Source organism: Maniola jurtina, chromosome 2 (genome assembly GCF_905333055.1).
Source record: "Maniola jurtina chromosome 2, ilManJurt1.1, whole genome shotgun sequence".
Classification (NCBI taxonomy): Eukaryota; Metazoa; Arthropoda; class Insecta; order Lepidoptera; family Nymphalidae; genus Maniola; species Maniola jurtina.
This window is the reverse complement of record NC_060030.1, coordinates 13,316,648-13,334,152: the sequence shown is the minus strand read 5'-3', so window position 1 is coordinate 13,334,152 and position 17,505 is coordinate 13,316,648. Positions and strand designations below refer to the sequence as shown.

At 37.3% G+C, this 17,505-nt stretch overlaps 1 protein-coding gene and 1 long non-coding RNA gene across 2 annotated transcripts; one reads left to right on the top strand and one right to left on the bottom strand.

Moving 5' to 3' along the window:
• The first annotated feature begins 233 nt into the window (after positions 1-233).
• Positions 234-13,876, top strand: LOC123871322 (peptidylglycine alpha-hydroxylating monooxygenase). The gene is made up of 9 exons (XM_045915069.1): positions 234-616; positions 1,845-1,902; positions 2,254-2,341; positions 3,578-3,653; positions 3,820-3,946; positions 7,486-7,534; positions 8,020-8,165; positions 9,076-9,265; positions 12,407-13,876. The coding sequence occupies exons 1-9, from the start codon at positions 497-499 to the stop codon at positions 12,573-12,575; spliced, it is 1,023 nt and encodes a 340-aa protein (XP_045771025.1). The 5' UTR covers positions 234-496; the 3' UTR covers positions 12,576-13,876.
• LOC123871330 lies at positions 4,009-16,303 on the bottom strand. The gene is made up of 2 exons (XR_006797251.1): positions 14,902-16,303; positions 4,009-4,088 (listed from the first exon to the last, which is right to left on the bottom strand). It is a non-coding gene; the product is annotated as an uncharacterized LOC123871330 (long non-coding RNA).
• Positions 16,304-17,505: the final 1,202 nt, after the last annotated feature.

The following is a 17,505-nucleotide window of genomic DNA, read 5'->3' as shown; positions in this document are numbered from 1 at the left end:
ATATAACTAGGTAAATTATTAAAGGCAACGCTAATTATTTAGTCTCTTTTAACAAATTCAGTGATAAAATATTAATGTAATATATAAACAATGCTGTAGTAAGTATCTACCTAGTATTTGTTACAAAATAATTGTTTTCTTTTCAATTTATTTAATTTTCACCTCTCAATATTTTGCCTGAAACTTGGAAACATTTTTTCTAGTATCAACCCACCTCAATGACGTTAGTGGAGTAAATTGGAAAATATTATCGATCCGTCATGCGTAGAGATAATCATGAAATAATATAAACACTTGTCGCTTCAGCCTTCGGCATTCAGCCGTTCGGGGACTGGAATATTGTCGTGAGTCAGATAATATAACCACACGCGGAGCTCGATCTTTTTAATTAAATAGCAGTTAGCACTATCAGTTATCACCAAGTGCTACGGGATTTACCGTACGTCGCTACTTTGTTGGCGGGATTTATACCATATTTTTATAAGAAAGTGTAATTATGGAGTCCTATAAATTCATATTTTCTCTACTTTTTACTATTTCAATTTTTGGCCGTGGTTTTTTCGCGTATGAAATTGATACATACGATTTTCTTATGCCCAACGTTTGGCCTAATCAGGTGAGTTATTTTTCTTTATAAAATTTAAATTTGGAACAAACAGTACCCACCAATAAACAATTAAACGCAGGTCTAATTTCACGCTATTAAATTATTTTTAAGTAACTTATCTCAATTTCAAATTAAGTTAAATATATTTTTAAGTTAGTATTCAAATACCTACATAGCTACATCATGCTGAGGCAAGCAAGTTAGAAACAAATTTATTATTCTAATAATAACAAAGTACCTCCTTACTTAGTTCAACAATAATAATTCGGTTTTCCCCATTTATCAAATAATAGCTGCCCAGCTTCACTCAGTTGAAGACTATAATTTTTGTTTGAAATTTTTTTATCAGCATCAGCAGTGCTAATTAAAAAAAAAATTGAATTTTCAGCATATCCTTATTGTTCTTAAGAAAAACAATTTTATGGTTTGCCCTAGTGCAAATTGATTTATGTTTCATGCCTTTCTCACACAGTCAATCTACAATCACTATTCTATTTTTAACCCCCAACCCAAAAACAGGGGTGTTATAAGTTTGATGTGTGTATCTGTGTATCTGTCTGTGGTATCATAGCTCCTAAACTAATGAACTGATTTTAATTTTTTTTTTGTTTGACAGGTGCCTTGATCAAGAGTGTTCTTAGCTATAATTCAAGAAAATGGGTTCAGCCATTTGAAATTTATCATCTCTTTTCTAGTTACTGTAACCTTCACTTGTCGGGGGTATTATAAATTTTTAATTTACACTTGTTCAATCTTAGAATCCTTATCTTGCATGGTATTCAATACAAAACTAAATAAATATAGCCATTCTAAATAACAACTTTGCAGTCTTGCCTAACAAATGACTAGGTATTATTCAAATAAATTTTTATATATTTTTTTCAAATAGTCAAGTAACTCTAGGCACCACTGATTTTAAATGCCCTAATGCCCATGTTACTAGATCTCTATTACATTTTATCATTTGATGACTTTGGCCGTTAAATAAACACTTGAATGTTATCTGGACATCAACTTATCGATTGATGTCATGCATAGGGGACACCCACATAGGCAATTTCACAACATGTGGGCGGAATACCGGAGTACTCTTTCAGTTTCAGTTTTATTAGCTAGTTTTATTGATTAACTTTGTTTACCTAATAAACAGCACTTTGAAATTAACTTCATAACAACAAATAGGCTTATAAATTATAATTAATGTTATTTTATAAAATTGTAATATCTTTTGTTCTAGGATGAACTGTATCTTTGCACTCCTATAAGAATCGCACCCCAGAAGAATTTCTATGTTGGTAAGTACTTACTTACTAAACTGAATTTGTGGTTACATCATAAAAAAAAATTAAAAAGTGTAATTTCTTGTATGATGGTATGAAAGTCAAGTGCAAGTCGAGTCCAACTTGCAATTGACCGGTTTTTTGTCAATACAAATCTGTCAAAATGTCTTTATTTGTTAAGTTTATCTGGTGGTTGTGAAGCAGGCACTTAGAAAAGTAAAAAGATTTGGACTTTGGATTTGGATAGAAGTTAGACTTGTAAAAAGATTTTGAACCTGTCATTTAAGTTATGTTTTACAGATTGTTTATAAGTTAATAAGTAAAAATGATTGTATATTTATAAATAAATAATGTTTTTGTTTTCAGTGGGATTCAAGCCAAATGCCTCAATGCACACAGCTCACCACATGTTAGTGTATGGCTGTTCACAACCTGGCTCCAATGAATCGGTGTGGTTAGTAGTAACTATTACTATATTTAGCTGATGCCCACAACTTTATCCAGGTTCACATGGGGTTGCCTGCCACAAGTACTAGCAGTAATACTAGTCACTTATTTAAAAAAAAAAAAGAATATTAGCCATGCTAATCATGACTAATACTCCCCTTTCCCCTCCAACTAAGCTTAAAGCTTGTGCCAGGAGTGGGTACGACAATAGTGCAACGGGTGGGGTTTGAACCGCCGACCTTTCGGAATTCAGTCCGCTTCTCAACCGTTGAGCTATCGAGGTTCTGGGTGGTTCCAATTTCTATGTTCTTTGTAATATTTTTTTATTTTACCATAAAGAGATGCTTGATTTTGAAAAGTCTGAAACGAAGTAATTCGCCAAAGAACTAAGTTAATGATAATATAGCTAGCATGTTTAAGTGGTAGTGCGCTAGTCAAGTTTGTTGAAGGATTGGATGATGTAGTTATAAGGTCCTCTAGTGGAGACCGCCATGTCTTCAGCTGGATGGAGGCTGGAATATTAAGGTACGACTGTCTGAGGTTGATTCTTACTACATTTTCAATACCCATAAGTACCATGCGTGTCCTTTGCTCTGGTGTAAATGATGCTTAAAGATTCAGTATGGTTAGAATAATATTATTATTTGTTTTCACAACAAATGTGGACATTACAAATAATACCATTTGTGTACTGAGCATTTATTCTGCGTTATAATGGGTGATGTAATGTTTTTACACCTATAACAATTCGTAAGCCTGAATGTGTGACGGTATACCTGCACGATATTACGTCACACTAAACGTGCGTTTATGCTGGTTTTCATTTATATCCCGACTAGCTTTTGCCTGCGACTTCGTCCGCGCAGACTACACAAACAAACAGCTATTTTATGAACAAAAGGATGTCATTTTCAAAAATTCTGTGTTTTAAAAAAAAGAAAGAATATTAGCCATTTTTAATTATGACTAACATTCCCCTTTCCCCTCCAACTAAGCGTTTAGCTTGTGCTAGGAGTGGGTACGACAATAGTGCAACGGGTGGGGTTTGAACCGGCGACCTTTCGGATTTCAGTCCGCTCCTATAACCGTTGAGCTATTGAGACTTAAAGCTATTAAGGCTTGTTTTAGCGGATGTCTATGTTATAATAGCTAATGCATGACCAATCTGATCCGTCCAGTTTGCGCGTTGATGGATCAAGTGTTTTTGTTATTTTAGATTTTATCTTATTATGTTTAATTACAGGAGTTGCGGTGAAATGCAAAGCAATGAAATAGATGATCGGTACAACACGGCCAGCCCTTGCAAATCTGGATCACAGGTTAGCATTAGATTAGCTGTGTTTATATAGATGTTAAAACAATTCTGGTGTCTTTTTTTACACCACTAACAAACATGTAAAGCCGCAATGAAGAGTTTATTCGCTTCGTGCTTATTTCGTTTTTCTAACACAATTTCGTATAATATAAAGCCTATGTTGTCAACAGATAGTATACGCGTGGGCTCGCGACGCGCCTCGCCTGGAGATGCCGCCTGAAGTAGGTTTCCTCATCGGCCACGATTCGCCCATCAAGTATCTAGTGCTGCAGGTGCACTACATGATGAAGTTCCCAGGTAATGCCACATTTGCCACATTTAGATGTGTTATCTAATGAATTGACTATCAAACGAGCCTCAATAGCTCAACCGGTAAAGGAGTGGACTGAAAACCGAAAGGTCGACGGTTCGAACCCCGCCCGTTGCACTATTGTCGTACCTACTAACAACACACACACACACGGCACAAGCTTGACGCTTAGTTTGAGCGGAAAGGGGAATATTAGTCATTTAACATGGCTAATATTCTTTAAAAAAAAAAAAACTATGTGCCCTACTCATTGCACTTCAGCTTCTCAACCCTTTGAGCTATGTGGTTTACTCTAGTTCTCCTACGGATCTCCTAATTGCTGAATTGATCACGTGGAGAAACTCCATGTACAGCACTCTCCATCGCGCGCTGCCAGCCTATGGATGGGCATGGCACATAGTGCGAAAAACCCATCCAAATTTCAAAATCAAATTTAACATATTTTTTTTCAATTAAACTTTTACAAGTACTTTTGAATCGTCAAAATAATCTACCACTGGTTCGGAATGTTAACGTTAACCCAATAATCGTTGGGATCCCAAGGTACTGGAATGGAGTGCTGTAGATGTATGGACAAACTTGAGCTTTAAAACAAGGACTTTTAAGTCTATTTTACTTTGACGCTAAAAGGTTTTGGCTCTCGAATTCTGTCAACGTTGAACTCTTGCGTTTTGTGGAAAGTCAATGTGAATGCTGCTTAATATAAAAGGTTTTTAGTGTAAGTAGAGTAATACCAGATGATAGGCTCGATTTTGTTTGTGTGGATTTAGTTTTTTCTAAACCTTTTGGGAACTCTTTGATTTTTCGTGATACAAAGCAGCTATATCTCTGGGATGCAGGCCCTCTCTCTGCACCTATCGGTTGGTTAAGCGGGTGGGCGTGAATAGTAACTGACACACTATCGCAATCAAAATACTAGTATGTTATATGATAATAATTTTCTTTTTTGTGCCTTCATTGTATCTTATCTGTTTTCTGTGATTTCTTTATTGCTTTCTAATTGTATGATATTAATGAGTTTTTATCCTGTGGTCTTCTTGATGAACGATTAATAGGTAAATGAATGTGTGTAGTAGATATCGAAATGTTCATTGAAATTACTGCTTTTTGATTGTATTTAAGTAATAAAATTAGTATTTAATTGCCCTGTGTTTCTTCTAATGAATGATTAATAGATAAATTAATTAACCCCCGACCCAAAAAGAGGGGTGTTATAAGTTTGACGTGTGTATCTGTGTATCTGTCTGTGGCATCGTAGCTCCTAAACTAATGAACCGATTTTAATTTAGTTTTCTTATTTTGAAAGGTGGCTTCATCGAGAGTGTTCTTAGCTATAATCCAAGAAAATCGGTTCAGCCGTTTGAAAGTTATCAGCTCTTTTCTAGTTACTGTAACCTTCACTTGCGGGGGTGTTATAAATATTTAATTTACACTTGTTTGTATAATAGTTATCGAACTGTAAATCGAAGTTCATTATTATCATGATCAACCCGTCGCCGGCTCACTACTGAGAACGGGTCTTCTCTCAGAATAAGAAGGGGGTTGGTCATAGTCTACCACGCTGGCAAAGTGCAAAATCGAAGTTACTATACACAATAATGAAGAAATCTAAGCCAGAAAACCTAGCGCTACGTTAGGCTATAATCTATAGACGGCACTTTATATCTCTACAAGTTATCATTATCATCATAATCTGTCCATAGATGATGATGAGAAATCTATCTCGTTCTAAATGTCTTAAGTTTCAGCCTTGTTAAAGTATGCTCTATAGATATAATAGGGTATTTTACTCCAATTTTTTTATTACTTTATTATAAACTAAGATAAAAATAATGACGTAAACTGAAAAAACTAATTAAATCGATCAAATAACAAAAAAGTTATAAGCATTTAAATATTTCAGATTAGACAGAGATAGCAATAATAGCATTATGACGTCACTCCGTGCTAATGCCATAGTAGCTTCGTGCGGTTTTATACAACTTTTCGTTTTGCGAGAAAGGGATAGAAGACCCTCCCACTCCAAAATTAAAATGCCTGTAACTTTGTAAATCTTTGTTGGATTTTAATATTTTTTTCAGCGTACGTCATTATTTTTATCCTAGTTTATCATCATCATCATCATCATCGCGTGCCTTCTTCGAAACGAAGTTTGGCGATCATCATCCGAAAAGCTTCTCTATTAAAAGCCGCCTCTTTCAACTTCGGGTAACTAAGCCCTGTCCACCCCCTTATATCGTCCAACCATTTACGTCTTTGGCGACCTTGAGCTCTTTTGCCTGCAATTCTCCCTTCCAAAACTAATCTTGGGAATGAGAATTGTCCTCCTCTCTGTAAATGCCCAAAGAAAGCGAGCTTCCTTCGCATGATGGTGGACATGAGTTCTCTCTCTTTGTGGACCAATTCCAGTACCTTAGTGTTCGGTGTAAAACTGTTCCAGGTTATCTTGAGCATTTTCCTGTAGATCCACATTTCGAAAGCTTGTAGGCGGTTAGTTGCTTCCTTTTTGAGAACCCAAGTTTCACAACCATACAAGAGGGTGGACCAGACATAGCACTTTACAAGGCGGCATCTCAGCTCAAGCTGTATTTTGTTGCTGCAGAGGATTTTGGACATCTTGTGGAACATGGTTTTGGCTTGGCTAATACGGCACTTTATTTCTTGTAGGTGATCCAGATCCGAAGTGAAATACCTACCCAGGTACTTCATTTTCGGGACCACATCCACGCTCTGGCCCCTCAATTTCAGACGGAAGGGACTTTCAGGCCTCTTCGAAATCAACATTGCCTTCGTTTTACTGACATTAATTGATAAGCCCTTAGCTTCTCCCGCTCTTGATACTTCGGTAAGCAGCTGTTGCAGTCCGGTGGCAGAATTAGCAATCAGTACTGTATCGTCAGCATATCGGATGTTGTTTACGCATACTCCGTTTATATTAATTCCTTGTTGGATAGAACTTAGTAAATCTGTTAAGATCTCTTCAGAGTACAGATTGAAGAGTAATGGAGATAGTATACAGCCCTGTCGGACACCTCTGGTTATTGGCCGCCAGTCCGAGAGTTTACCCTCTATTTTCACTGCTGCTTCCTGGTTCCAATAGAGGTTAGTCGGAGATCTTTATCTTCCAAACCCTTCTTTCTGAGGACATCCATAAGAATTTGATGTTTATAATAAAGTAATAATATTTATAATCCTAGTTTATAATAAAGTAATAATATTTATCAAATTCAAATATAGGAAAATACCCAATTGTTAGCATGCAGCATGCCGCAGCCAGCTACAAAAACGAATAGTAATTATTGACACCGATATTCCGATATGTTAAACTTAAAACTATGAGGTAGAAAAAACTAAAATAGTCTTGTTAGTCAAAGGGGCTACTAATTAATTATTATTTAATTAAAGGGGCTATTAATCGTTTTCTTAAATATTTGATGTACTCGTAGGATACAATATAATTTGGTTGAATCTCGATAAATCATTATCGTAATGTGTAAACTCTAAAATCGATTTATCACAATTTCAGAGGGCAAAACTGACAACTCAGGCGTCTTGTTGGAGTATACAACAGAAAGGTTAGTTCAAAATTCTCAGACTATATTTTATCCACGGAAAGAAGTTAATACAGGCCTCTCTCTGTTACGTAATCCCATACAAATCACAGAGCCAAAAAACTCTGTGAGTGTTTACCATTTTGAGTCAACAACCAATCACATACACGTTTTCAAAAACATTCGACGTTCAATTCCAAAAAATTTTCAAACAAAATTCAATTGAAAATATATGTAGTTTCGTTTGTGATTGGATGGTGACTCAAAAATAACCCAAGCAGTAAAGTAAGCACTAATACCTCAATAGCTCAACGGTTACAGGAGTGGAGTGAAATCCGAAAGGTCGGCGGTTCAAACCCCACCCGTTGCACTATTGTCGTACCCAATCCTAGCACAAGCTTTACGCTTGGTTGGAGGGGAAAGGGGAATGTTATTAATGGTTGAAATGGCTATATTCTTTTTTTTTTAAATTAAATTCTTTAAGGCCAATTACTATTTCTTCCATACAGGATGCCGCGACAAGCCGGCGTGTTTTTACTGGGAACCAGCGGAGTAATAGCTCCAAATAAAGTGGAGCATATGGAAACAGCCTGCACTATCAATGAGAACAAAGTCATCCATCCGTTCGCGTTCCGTCCCCACACTCATGCTCTTGGTAAGTCCAGATCATCCTTTAGATACATTTCGTACATTTTGTAAAAAGACTCTCAACACGTGAGATAATATGTTTTGAGCGTGTGCGGGACCATATTATGATGTATACTCAAACGTAATACTAGGAAGATCTTCCACCAGATTATTGTTAGCGGGCATCCAGCTTGTCTGACCATTGAATCTTAGAGCTGGTATAGATAGATAGATAAAAAATGATTTGTTGACGAACCTTTTAAAATAATAATTACGCCGACAGTAAGTATGGTGCTCCATAGTGAAAAATTTGTTTGCGCAATTCAGACTACATGGCGAGAGATTAAAGATATCTGTGACAATTGGCGACATACAGTGATTTGAACTAAAATAAAATACTTATTATAGTGTATAAATTACACTAACTTCATAATTATTATTATCTGTCTAAAAGAATCTGGCTTTCCGATTTCATATTGATACTTTCATAATAGTTCGTGATCAAATGAACGAGAAACGTCAAAATAGGCTTATTATTTTGCGGCAACTAATAGTAAACAGATTAGAAGAAGGACTTCGTCTGTGGTGGCGTTTGCTGGCGCGCGTGTTGTGACTTTTTGGAGTGTTTTTTTTTTTTTGTTAAAACTGACTGGAAAGTGCTCTAAGGGGGTGCCGTGCGTATGTCGGCGAGCGCCGGCACAGACGGGGTCCATACTTGTATAGTTTAGCTAACTTGTTACAAATAACTACAAACTTGACATTGGCTAATCATTGTAAAAGCCAGACGAGAGAGAGAAAAAAAAAACAGATTTCACACTCACCATTAACTCGCGTCGAACGTTTTGTGTACGTTTGTGTGAAATGAACGCACCCTAATGGTTGCTAACCTCTGATAAAAGATGGCTAGGTGAAGAAGATACCATGTCTGTCTGTTTCAGGTACGGAAGTATCCGGCTTCGTGGTCCGTCGCTCCCCCAAAGGTGACATGTGGCAACTGCTGGGATCGCAGAATCCACAGCGGCCACAGATGTTCTACCCGGTGGCGAACCAGGCGCCCATCGCGCAGGGTGACGTGCTCGCTGCCAGATGCGTCATGAACAACACCAACATGTATCCCGTTCAGATTGGGTGAGTGTTGTATCTGTATAAAATGATCCCAAAGGTGACATGTGGCAACTGCTGGGATCGCAGAATCCACAGCGGCCGCAGATGTTCTACCCGGTGGCGAACCAGGCGCCCATCGCGCAGGGCGACGTGCTCGCTGCCAGATGCGTCATGAACAACACCAACATGTATCCCGTTCAGATTGGGTGAGTGTTGTATCTGTATAAAATGATCCCAAAGGTGACATGTGGCAACTGCTGGGATCGCAGAATCCACAGCGGCCGCAGATGTTCTACCCGGTGGCGAACCAGGCGCCCATCGCGCAGGGCGACGTGCTCGCTGCCAGATGCGTCATGAACAACACCAACATGTATCCCGTTCAGATTGGGTGAGTGTTGTATCTGTATAAAATGATCCCAAAGGTGACATGTGGCAACTGCTGGGATCGCAGAATCCACAGCGGCCGCAGATGTTCTACCCGGTGGCGAACCAGGCGCCCATCGCGCAGGGCGACGTGCTCGCTGCCAGATGCGTCATGAACAACACCAACATGTATCCCGTTCAGATTGGGTGAGTGTTGTATCAGTATAAAATGATCCCAAAGGTGACATGTGGCAACTGCTGGGATCGCAGAATCCACAGCGGCCGCAGATGTTCTACCCGGTGGCGAACCAGGCGCCCATCGCGCAGGGCGACGTGCTCGCTGCCAGATGCGTCATGAACAACACCAACATGTATCCCGTTCAGATTGGGTGAGTGTTGTATCTGTATAAAATGATCCCAAAGGTGACATGTGGCAACTGCTGGGATCGCAGAATCCACAGCGGCCGCAGATGTTCTACCCGGTGGCGAACCAGGCGCCCATCGCGCAGGGCGACGTGCTCGCTGCCAGATGCGTCATGAACAACACCAACATGTATCCCGTTCAGATTGGGTGAGTGTTGTATCAGTATAAAATGATCCCAAAGGTGACATGTGGCAACTGCTGGGATCGCAGAATCCACAGCGGCCGCAGATGTTCTACCCGGTGGCGAACCAGGCGCCCATCGCGCAGGGCGACGTGCTCGCTGCCAGATGCGTCATGAACAACACCAACATGTATCCCGTTCAGATTGGGTGAGTGTTGTATCAGTATAAAATGATCCCAAAGGTGACATGTGGCAACTGCTGGGATCGCAGAATCCACAGCGGCCGCAGATGTTCTACCCGGTGGCGAACCAGGCGCCCATTGCGCAGGGCGACGTGCTCGCTGCCAGATGCGTCATGAACAACACCAACATGTATCCCGTTCAGATTGGGTGAGTGTTGTATCAGTATAAAATGATCCCAAAGGTGACATGTGGCAACTGCTGGGATCGCAGAATCCACAGCGGCCGCAGATGTTCTACCCGGTGGCGAACCAGGCGCCCATCGCGCAGGGCGACGTGCTCGCTGCCAGATGCGTCATGAACAACACCAACATGTATCCCGTTCAGATTGGGTGAGTGTTGTATCTGTATAAAATGATCCCAAAGGTGACATGTGGCAACTGCTGGGATCGCAGAATCCACAGCGGCCACAGATGTTCTACCCGGTGGCGAACCAGGCGCCCATCGCGCAGGGCGACGTGCTCGCTGCCAGATGCGTCATGAACAACACCAACATGTATCCCGTTCAGATTGGGTGAGTGTTGTATCTGTATAAAATGATCCCAAAGGTGACATGTGGCAACTGCTGGGATCGCAGAATCCACAGCGGCCGCAGATGTTCTACCCGGTGGCGAACCAGGCGCCCATCGCGCAGGGCGACGTGCTCGCTGCCAGATGCGTCATGAACAACACCAACATGTATCCCGTTCAGATTGGGTGAGTGTTGTATCTGTATAAAATGATCCCAAAGGTGACATGTGGCAACTGCTGGGATCGCAGAATCCACAGCGGCCGCAGATGTTCTACCCGGTGGCGAACCAGGCGCCCATCGCGCAGGGCGACGTGCTCGCTGCCAGATGCGTCATGAACAACACCAACATGTATCCCGTTCAGATTGGGTGAGTGTTGTATCTGTATAAAATGATCCCAAAGGTGACATGTGGCAACTGCTGGGATCGCAGAATCCACAGCGGCCACAGATGTTCTACCCGGTGGCGAACCAGGCGCCCATCGCGCAGGGCGACGTGCTCGCTGCCAGATGCGTCATGAACAACACCAACATGTATCCCGTTCAGATTGGGTGAGTGTTGTATCTGTATAAAATGATCCCAAAGGTGACATGTGGCAACTGCTGGGATCGCAGAATCCACAGCGGCCACAGATGTTCTACCCGGTGGCGAACCAGGCGCCCATCGCGCAGGGCGACGTGCTCGCTGCCAGATGAGTCATGAACAACACCAACATGTATCCCGTTCAGATTGGGTGAGTCATAGGATGAACCCAAAGGTGACTCTGGCCGCAAATATTCTATCCGGTGGTGAGCTAGGCGCAAATCCCGTTCGGAATGGGTGGCTGTTGTATCAGAACAGGATAACTCCAAAGGCGACATGGGGCTCTCGGCGGCTCGGCTTGCCGAAACCACAGCAGCCGCAGATGTTCTCAGTCGGAGAATAAATCTGGCCTCAATCGCACTAGTATTCACCCTACTCGCCTTACTGTACAGCTCCACACTTCCCGATAACCAATTTTTTCCAGAATTCAAATAATTCTACTTGTTTCGTTGATTTCTGTAAAGCCTTTGACACTGTTAAGTGGTGCAAGTTGTGGCCAGTACTGCTAGAAATAGACGTTATTGAACACCTCATATACCTAATAAGGGAACTAGTACAATATATTATTATAATGAAGATGGAACGGCAACTTTTTTGGCAAGACGGAATGTATTCGACAATTTTAAAGACGTAAGCTGGAGTTCGACAAGGTTGTATTCTGTCACCACTACTTTTTAACATGTATGCTGAATATTTAGCTAATGCGAATTGTGCTCGACGATTGATTAAAAGTGTTTCAATAGGGCGAAAACTCTTACAAACCTTCGATACGCTGATGATACCATTCTTCTATATCATCTGTGCATGATATAGGGGAATTTCTCAAACGTCTTGAGGATATTAGCATTGAATTGCCTGTTAACACTTAAATAGGATAAGTATACTCCGTCTGACCTGTTAAATAACAGTAAAATTTCTTATTCCAGGGCAACTAACAAGGACGAAATGTGCAACTTCTACCTTATGTACTGGGTTCAAGATGACACCCCCCTTGCTCAAAAGTATTGCTTCTCTCCCGGTCCTCCCTACTACTACTGGAGCCGCGCGCCTCAAAACTTTGACCGCATTCCGGATAGGGACTTTAACGTTATTTAAGAAACTGACACTTCCCGGTAGGTTCCTTTTACGTTATAGCATTCAAAAAACATTCCAATTGGCAAGGTTAAGACCAAGACAGCGTCTCTATAGCGCTCCAAGCGTAGCCATTCTTCGAGTTTGAATCTCAAAACAAATTGGATACTTTTATGTTGAAAACGACATACAAGTAAAATCGAAGATCGAAATTGGCGTTTCGATCTTAGCGAAATCTTGTCAAGATGTGCAAACTCATACTAAGCTTGCTGCATAATTTTGTAAAAAACATTTTGTGCCCAAAGTTACAATGAATACTCCAGTCGGGGTACTACGGGGTTTTTGAACTTGCTTTGTCAAATTTTCCAAGAACTTGTTCGCTATTGATTTATTGGCTGTTTGAGCCTTGCCAAAAAAATAGTCTTAGTAGTTTCCCATTATTGCATTTTGAAGGTTGTATTGTAAACAATCCATAGACCGTTTCCCGCCGACAAATCTCATACCGTTTTAATTTGTTGAGAATGAGTTTAGTTTAGGATTAAAAGGAATAAATCGAGCGGAAAATCGTGGACGGAAATTCGCATGTGGAAACTGTCTACGACTATAACTAGCGTGCCGAAATCCGCGTCCGGAAATTCTCTTCGACGTTTTTTTTTGCGCAGATGTAATTATTACTACATACTTTAAATAGAGTTAAAAATTACGTGAGCAAAATTCCGCCGCCTCATTTTGCCGCTTTATTTATCCCTGATCTTAGAGTCGGAATCTAACCTTTGACCTTTTGTCGATCTTTTTAAGTTAAAAATATCTGAATAGTATTAAATATTATTTTAACCATATTTTATAACAGTAATAAATACCTTCAAACCATAGATACTCTTTTATAGATAAACATGTACAAATAGTGTTTTAGTTAATACTCAAAAACTATTATACTGGCTTTCTTTTGTACACAATTTCTAAACTAAAATGACAGGTTTAAGTTTATTGCTATCCCTTTCATAATGCTCACTGTGGCAAATAGATTACGTTTTCCATTGAAAATTTAGTTTAGAGACTGTGTACAATAGAATTAACCACTACTGAACATGGCAGCTAAAATGGTACTCTTTAATAGTTAATACCCTAGTACTTAAAATATAATACAATAGAATAAAAAGTCAAATAGCAAAAAAAATATGCAAGTAAATTTTGAATTTTTGGAACTTGAAATAAAAAAATTAACATAATCTTCAAAACTTCGGTTCGTAGTGTGTAGATAGATGGTTTAGAAAGAAAAAATACATCCAATAACCGAAAGTAATAATCTAGCTTATGTGTAAAAATATAAAATAAAATGAGGATGGTAAAATACAAGATATTTGTTATTGTACCTTTTATGTTTATATACCTACAGGCATTTAAATTGAGACTTCAGTACCTAAATAATTCTATGAAAAATATAAAATTCATACTTATTTATGTTTCCTTATTAAAATAAAATAGGTGAGATATCGTATTATTCACTAGTTTTAAATATCATATTTTACGTTTCTAGTACATTATTTTCGCTCGATTTTAATTTTTAGGTTTACTAACGTTCGATTAACGAATTTTATTTTATTTTTAGGTTAGCTTGATAAGAAGTGAAACAGATACTAAAATAAGGGCAGATAACATTCCAACGCGTAATATAAATAAACACATACTTAATAAAAAAATATATAATAATATTTTTTTACTCAATTTTTTTAGTCCAATTTTTTTACTCCTAATTTTTTTTGTTCCACTTTGGTGCGATTTTAATATTAATAAAAAACATAAGATTCCCTACAGATATTTTTGTGTAGTCTTTCTGTATTGTTTCTTAATAATAATTTAAGTTACTGCAAATAAATAATATTGAATTTAAAAGAAATCTTATTACGAGGTTTGTTAATGGACAGAATTAGATGTATTGCCCAACTGAATTTAGATTGAGATTTATAAAATGATTCCGGTATTACTTAGTTGTATTCTTATGCTCACTGTAGTTCTTGGTGTAATTTTATTTGTATACCGTAGAATAGATATAGATGTGTTATATTGTGTGATAATTTATCAAGGCATCATATAAAATGTATAAAAAAATAAATATTTGTCTTATTCTATGTAATGTATATGTCTTACTAACTAGTCACAACTGTGAAAGACTTGACATGATCTTTTATATGATTACACATATATATTTAAAAACTATATTTTGTACTGGTAAATTTTAAATTAATTTTCAATTAAAAAATTAGAGCCTCAATAGCTCAACGGTTATAGAAGTGGACTAAATTCCGAAAGGTCGGCGGTTCAAACCCCAGTCGTTGCACTATTGTCGTACCCACTCCTAGCACAAGCTTTACGCTTAGTTGGAGGGGAAAGAGGAATGTTAGTCATGATTAAAAATGGCTAGTATTCTTTAAAAAAAAACCTATGAATGTAAAAAAATATTTTGTGTTTTTTGTTTGATTGATAAATTGTTTACATCAGCTAATAGTAGATTAGTTTTATTAAGATAACATACAAAGATCTTATTTTAAAAACACAAAAAAGCATTTTATTTCATATTTTGTTTACAACATTTTTAATGAATCTAGTAGCATTTAATACATGGTTTGGGCTTATCAATTATGCTTTCAATTTATCAAAAAACATTTCTCGTTGAAATGCACATAGTATTTCTCTGAAATATAGGTATTAATTTAAAATAAATAACGTGGCTAAAAAATCTGTGTACATAATCGCTATACTTAACGAAATTGACAGACCTAAATCTAGTGCTATCCTTTTCGGCAGTGAGCATAATGAAAGGGATAGCGATACATAAAGATCTGTCATTTTGGTTTATTCTAGAAATTGTGTACAATTATTAGCCACAATATATATCTAGGTAATAAAATAAATCTTATCTTTTAATACAAAGTAATATAATATTTTATATGATTATATGTACCTAAACTCTTATTATAAAATGACTATGGCTCGTTGCACGGATTCTTGATGTTCTGTAAATATTATAAAATAAAATAGGAATAAGAATACTATTTTTATGAATAGTTACTTAAAATAATGAGTAGACGTCGAAACAAATATCAAAATATATGAATTAAAAATTCACATGAATTACAGGAAAAAAATAACGTTTTGGCAACACACATTTATCAATAATGTATATTTTAATTTATGTGTGTAATATTCTTGATTAAAAATATTTTGTGAAAAGCTATTGTTAACACAAAATAATAACAGTTAGATATTCCTTGTTCGACAATATTTAAAAATGGCTAATGCTATCTGAAAGTTACATTGGCAACTTACAGACAAACAGATAGATATTAATTTTGATCGAAGAATGTTAAAATCTGTTTTATTTTTTTATGATACCCTTTGTAACGTCTTATGTATATTCGTCGTCAATTTATTCAATTCTCTTACCTTAAAAAATAATGTCAATTTATGATAAATGCAAATGAATATTCAGTTAAAATCATTTCAGAAAATGCTAAGAACCATTATTATTTTTATTTGCAATATCTTAAATGCTTTAAAAAAGCATATGTTTGGGTGACTGCGAAAGCCTTTATTTTACTTTCGGTAAATGTATTAAGTGTATAGAAATTTTAAAAATATAATATTATGATAATTATTCTACAAAATTTTAAAAGTGACTTGTGGAATGAATATATTTAAAAAAAAAATCATATTTCCAAAATCCAAATATCAACAAAAAATAAGAGTATTATCAAAGAAAATATCAATTACTATAATATATTGCGGCTTTAAAACTTTAGTGTCAAAAAGAACTGACCTTATTATATGAAAAAAAAAATATTTATAAAATCTATTTTACCTAAAAACTAGAATATTATACTTGTCTTTGACCATTATCGCTTCACATAATTATATTGAAGAGTATGAAATGGATATAATGTGGTTATACTTAACTATGTATAAAATGTATGTGTCTATCTGTCCAATTTAAAGCTTAAACCGCAGTGTAGCAAATATACAATACAGAAATACTATTAAAATAACCACAACTTTTTAAAATAATATATCTTGTAACACTTTAAATTGTCGTCACCGACCCTTACTGTACCTTCCGATAGGTTTTACGATGTTGTTTGCGAGACAAGAACAAACGTGTCCTAGAATGCATATTTTATATATGTTGTATAATTCTATATGTTTTATGCGTGTCGTGTTGTATCGCGACGCGTCAGAAGCATATTGGTTTCATAAAAATATTGTAAAAGAGATACGACATAATAATTAAGGCGTCATGTAACGCCACTCTGGGGACTTAATCTAAAATCTATACTGTTGATTGCGAGGTCTTGTCAAATATCGAGATACTTAGTTTGTAGAACACTGCTCTAAGGTTGAAATATGTTAGGATATGAAACAGGCTTAGGACACTGTTAAAATGAGACAGCGCTATATCGCTGGCATTTTGTCTCGTTTTAACTGAAACTTAAGTATGTCGACGCAAAATCAATGTGTGCTCTATAGACTAAGCAGCCTGTTGCTTTGTGTTACCTTCGTTTCTGAACTGTATACTTGCTAAGCTGTGTATAAACTGTGACATTCCTAATGTATGAACCTCATGTTATGTAATTGTAGATCTGATTATATTGATGATGTGCAAAAATATATAAATTGTATTTTAAATGGCAATCTTTTATTTTTGTAACTCCGATATTGGTGCTAATTTGAAAAACATCTTCCTATGCAGCTGTGGTTTCCGGTTTTCTGACCCCAACGTTTGTGCATTTTTCGAACCATAAGGCTTAACCAGTACCTATGTCTATGTCGGTAATTGTGGTCCTCCTACGGATCTCCTCTTTTCTGATTTTATCACTTAGAGAAACTACAAGCATAGATTTCTCCATCGCCTGAGTTACTAAGCATTCTTATGCGACCATATTTTAACAATACCTATTAC

Bases quoted from the DNA above. Each gene is read 5' to 3' on its own strand.
- LOC123871322 (XM_045915069.1), top strand. From the start codon at position 497: ATGGAGTCCTATAAATTCATATTTTCTCTACTTTTTACTATTTCAATT. The intron at 3,654-3,819 runs GTTAGCATTAGA...TGTTGTCAACAG, and splicing joins CTTGCAAATCTGGATCACAG to ATAGTATACGCGTGGGCTCG. The intron at 7,535-8,019 runs GTTAGTTCAAAA...TCTTCCATACAG, and splicing joins TTGGAGTATACAACAGAAAG to GATGCCGCGACAAGCCGGCG.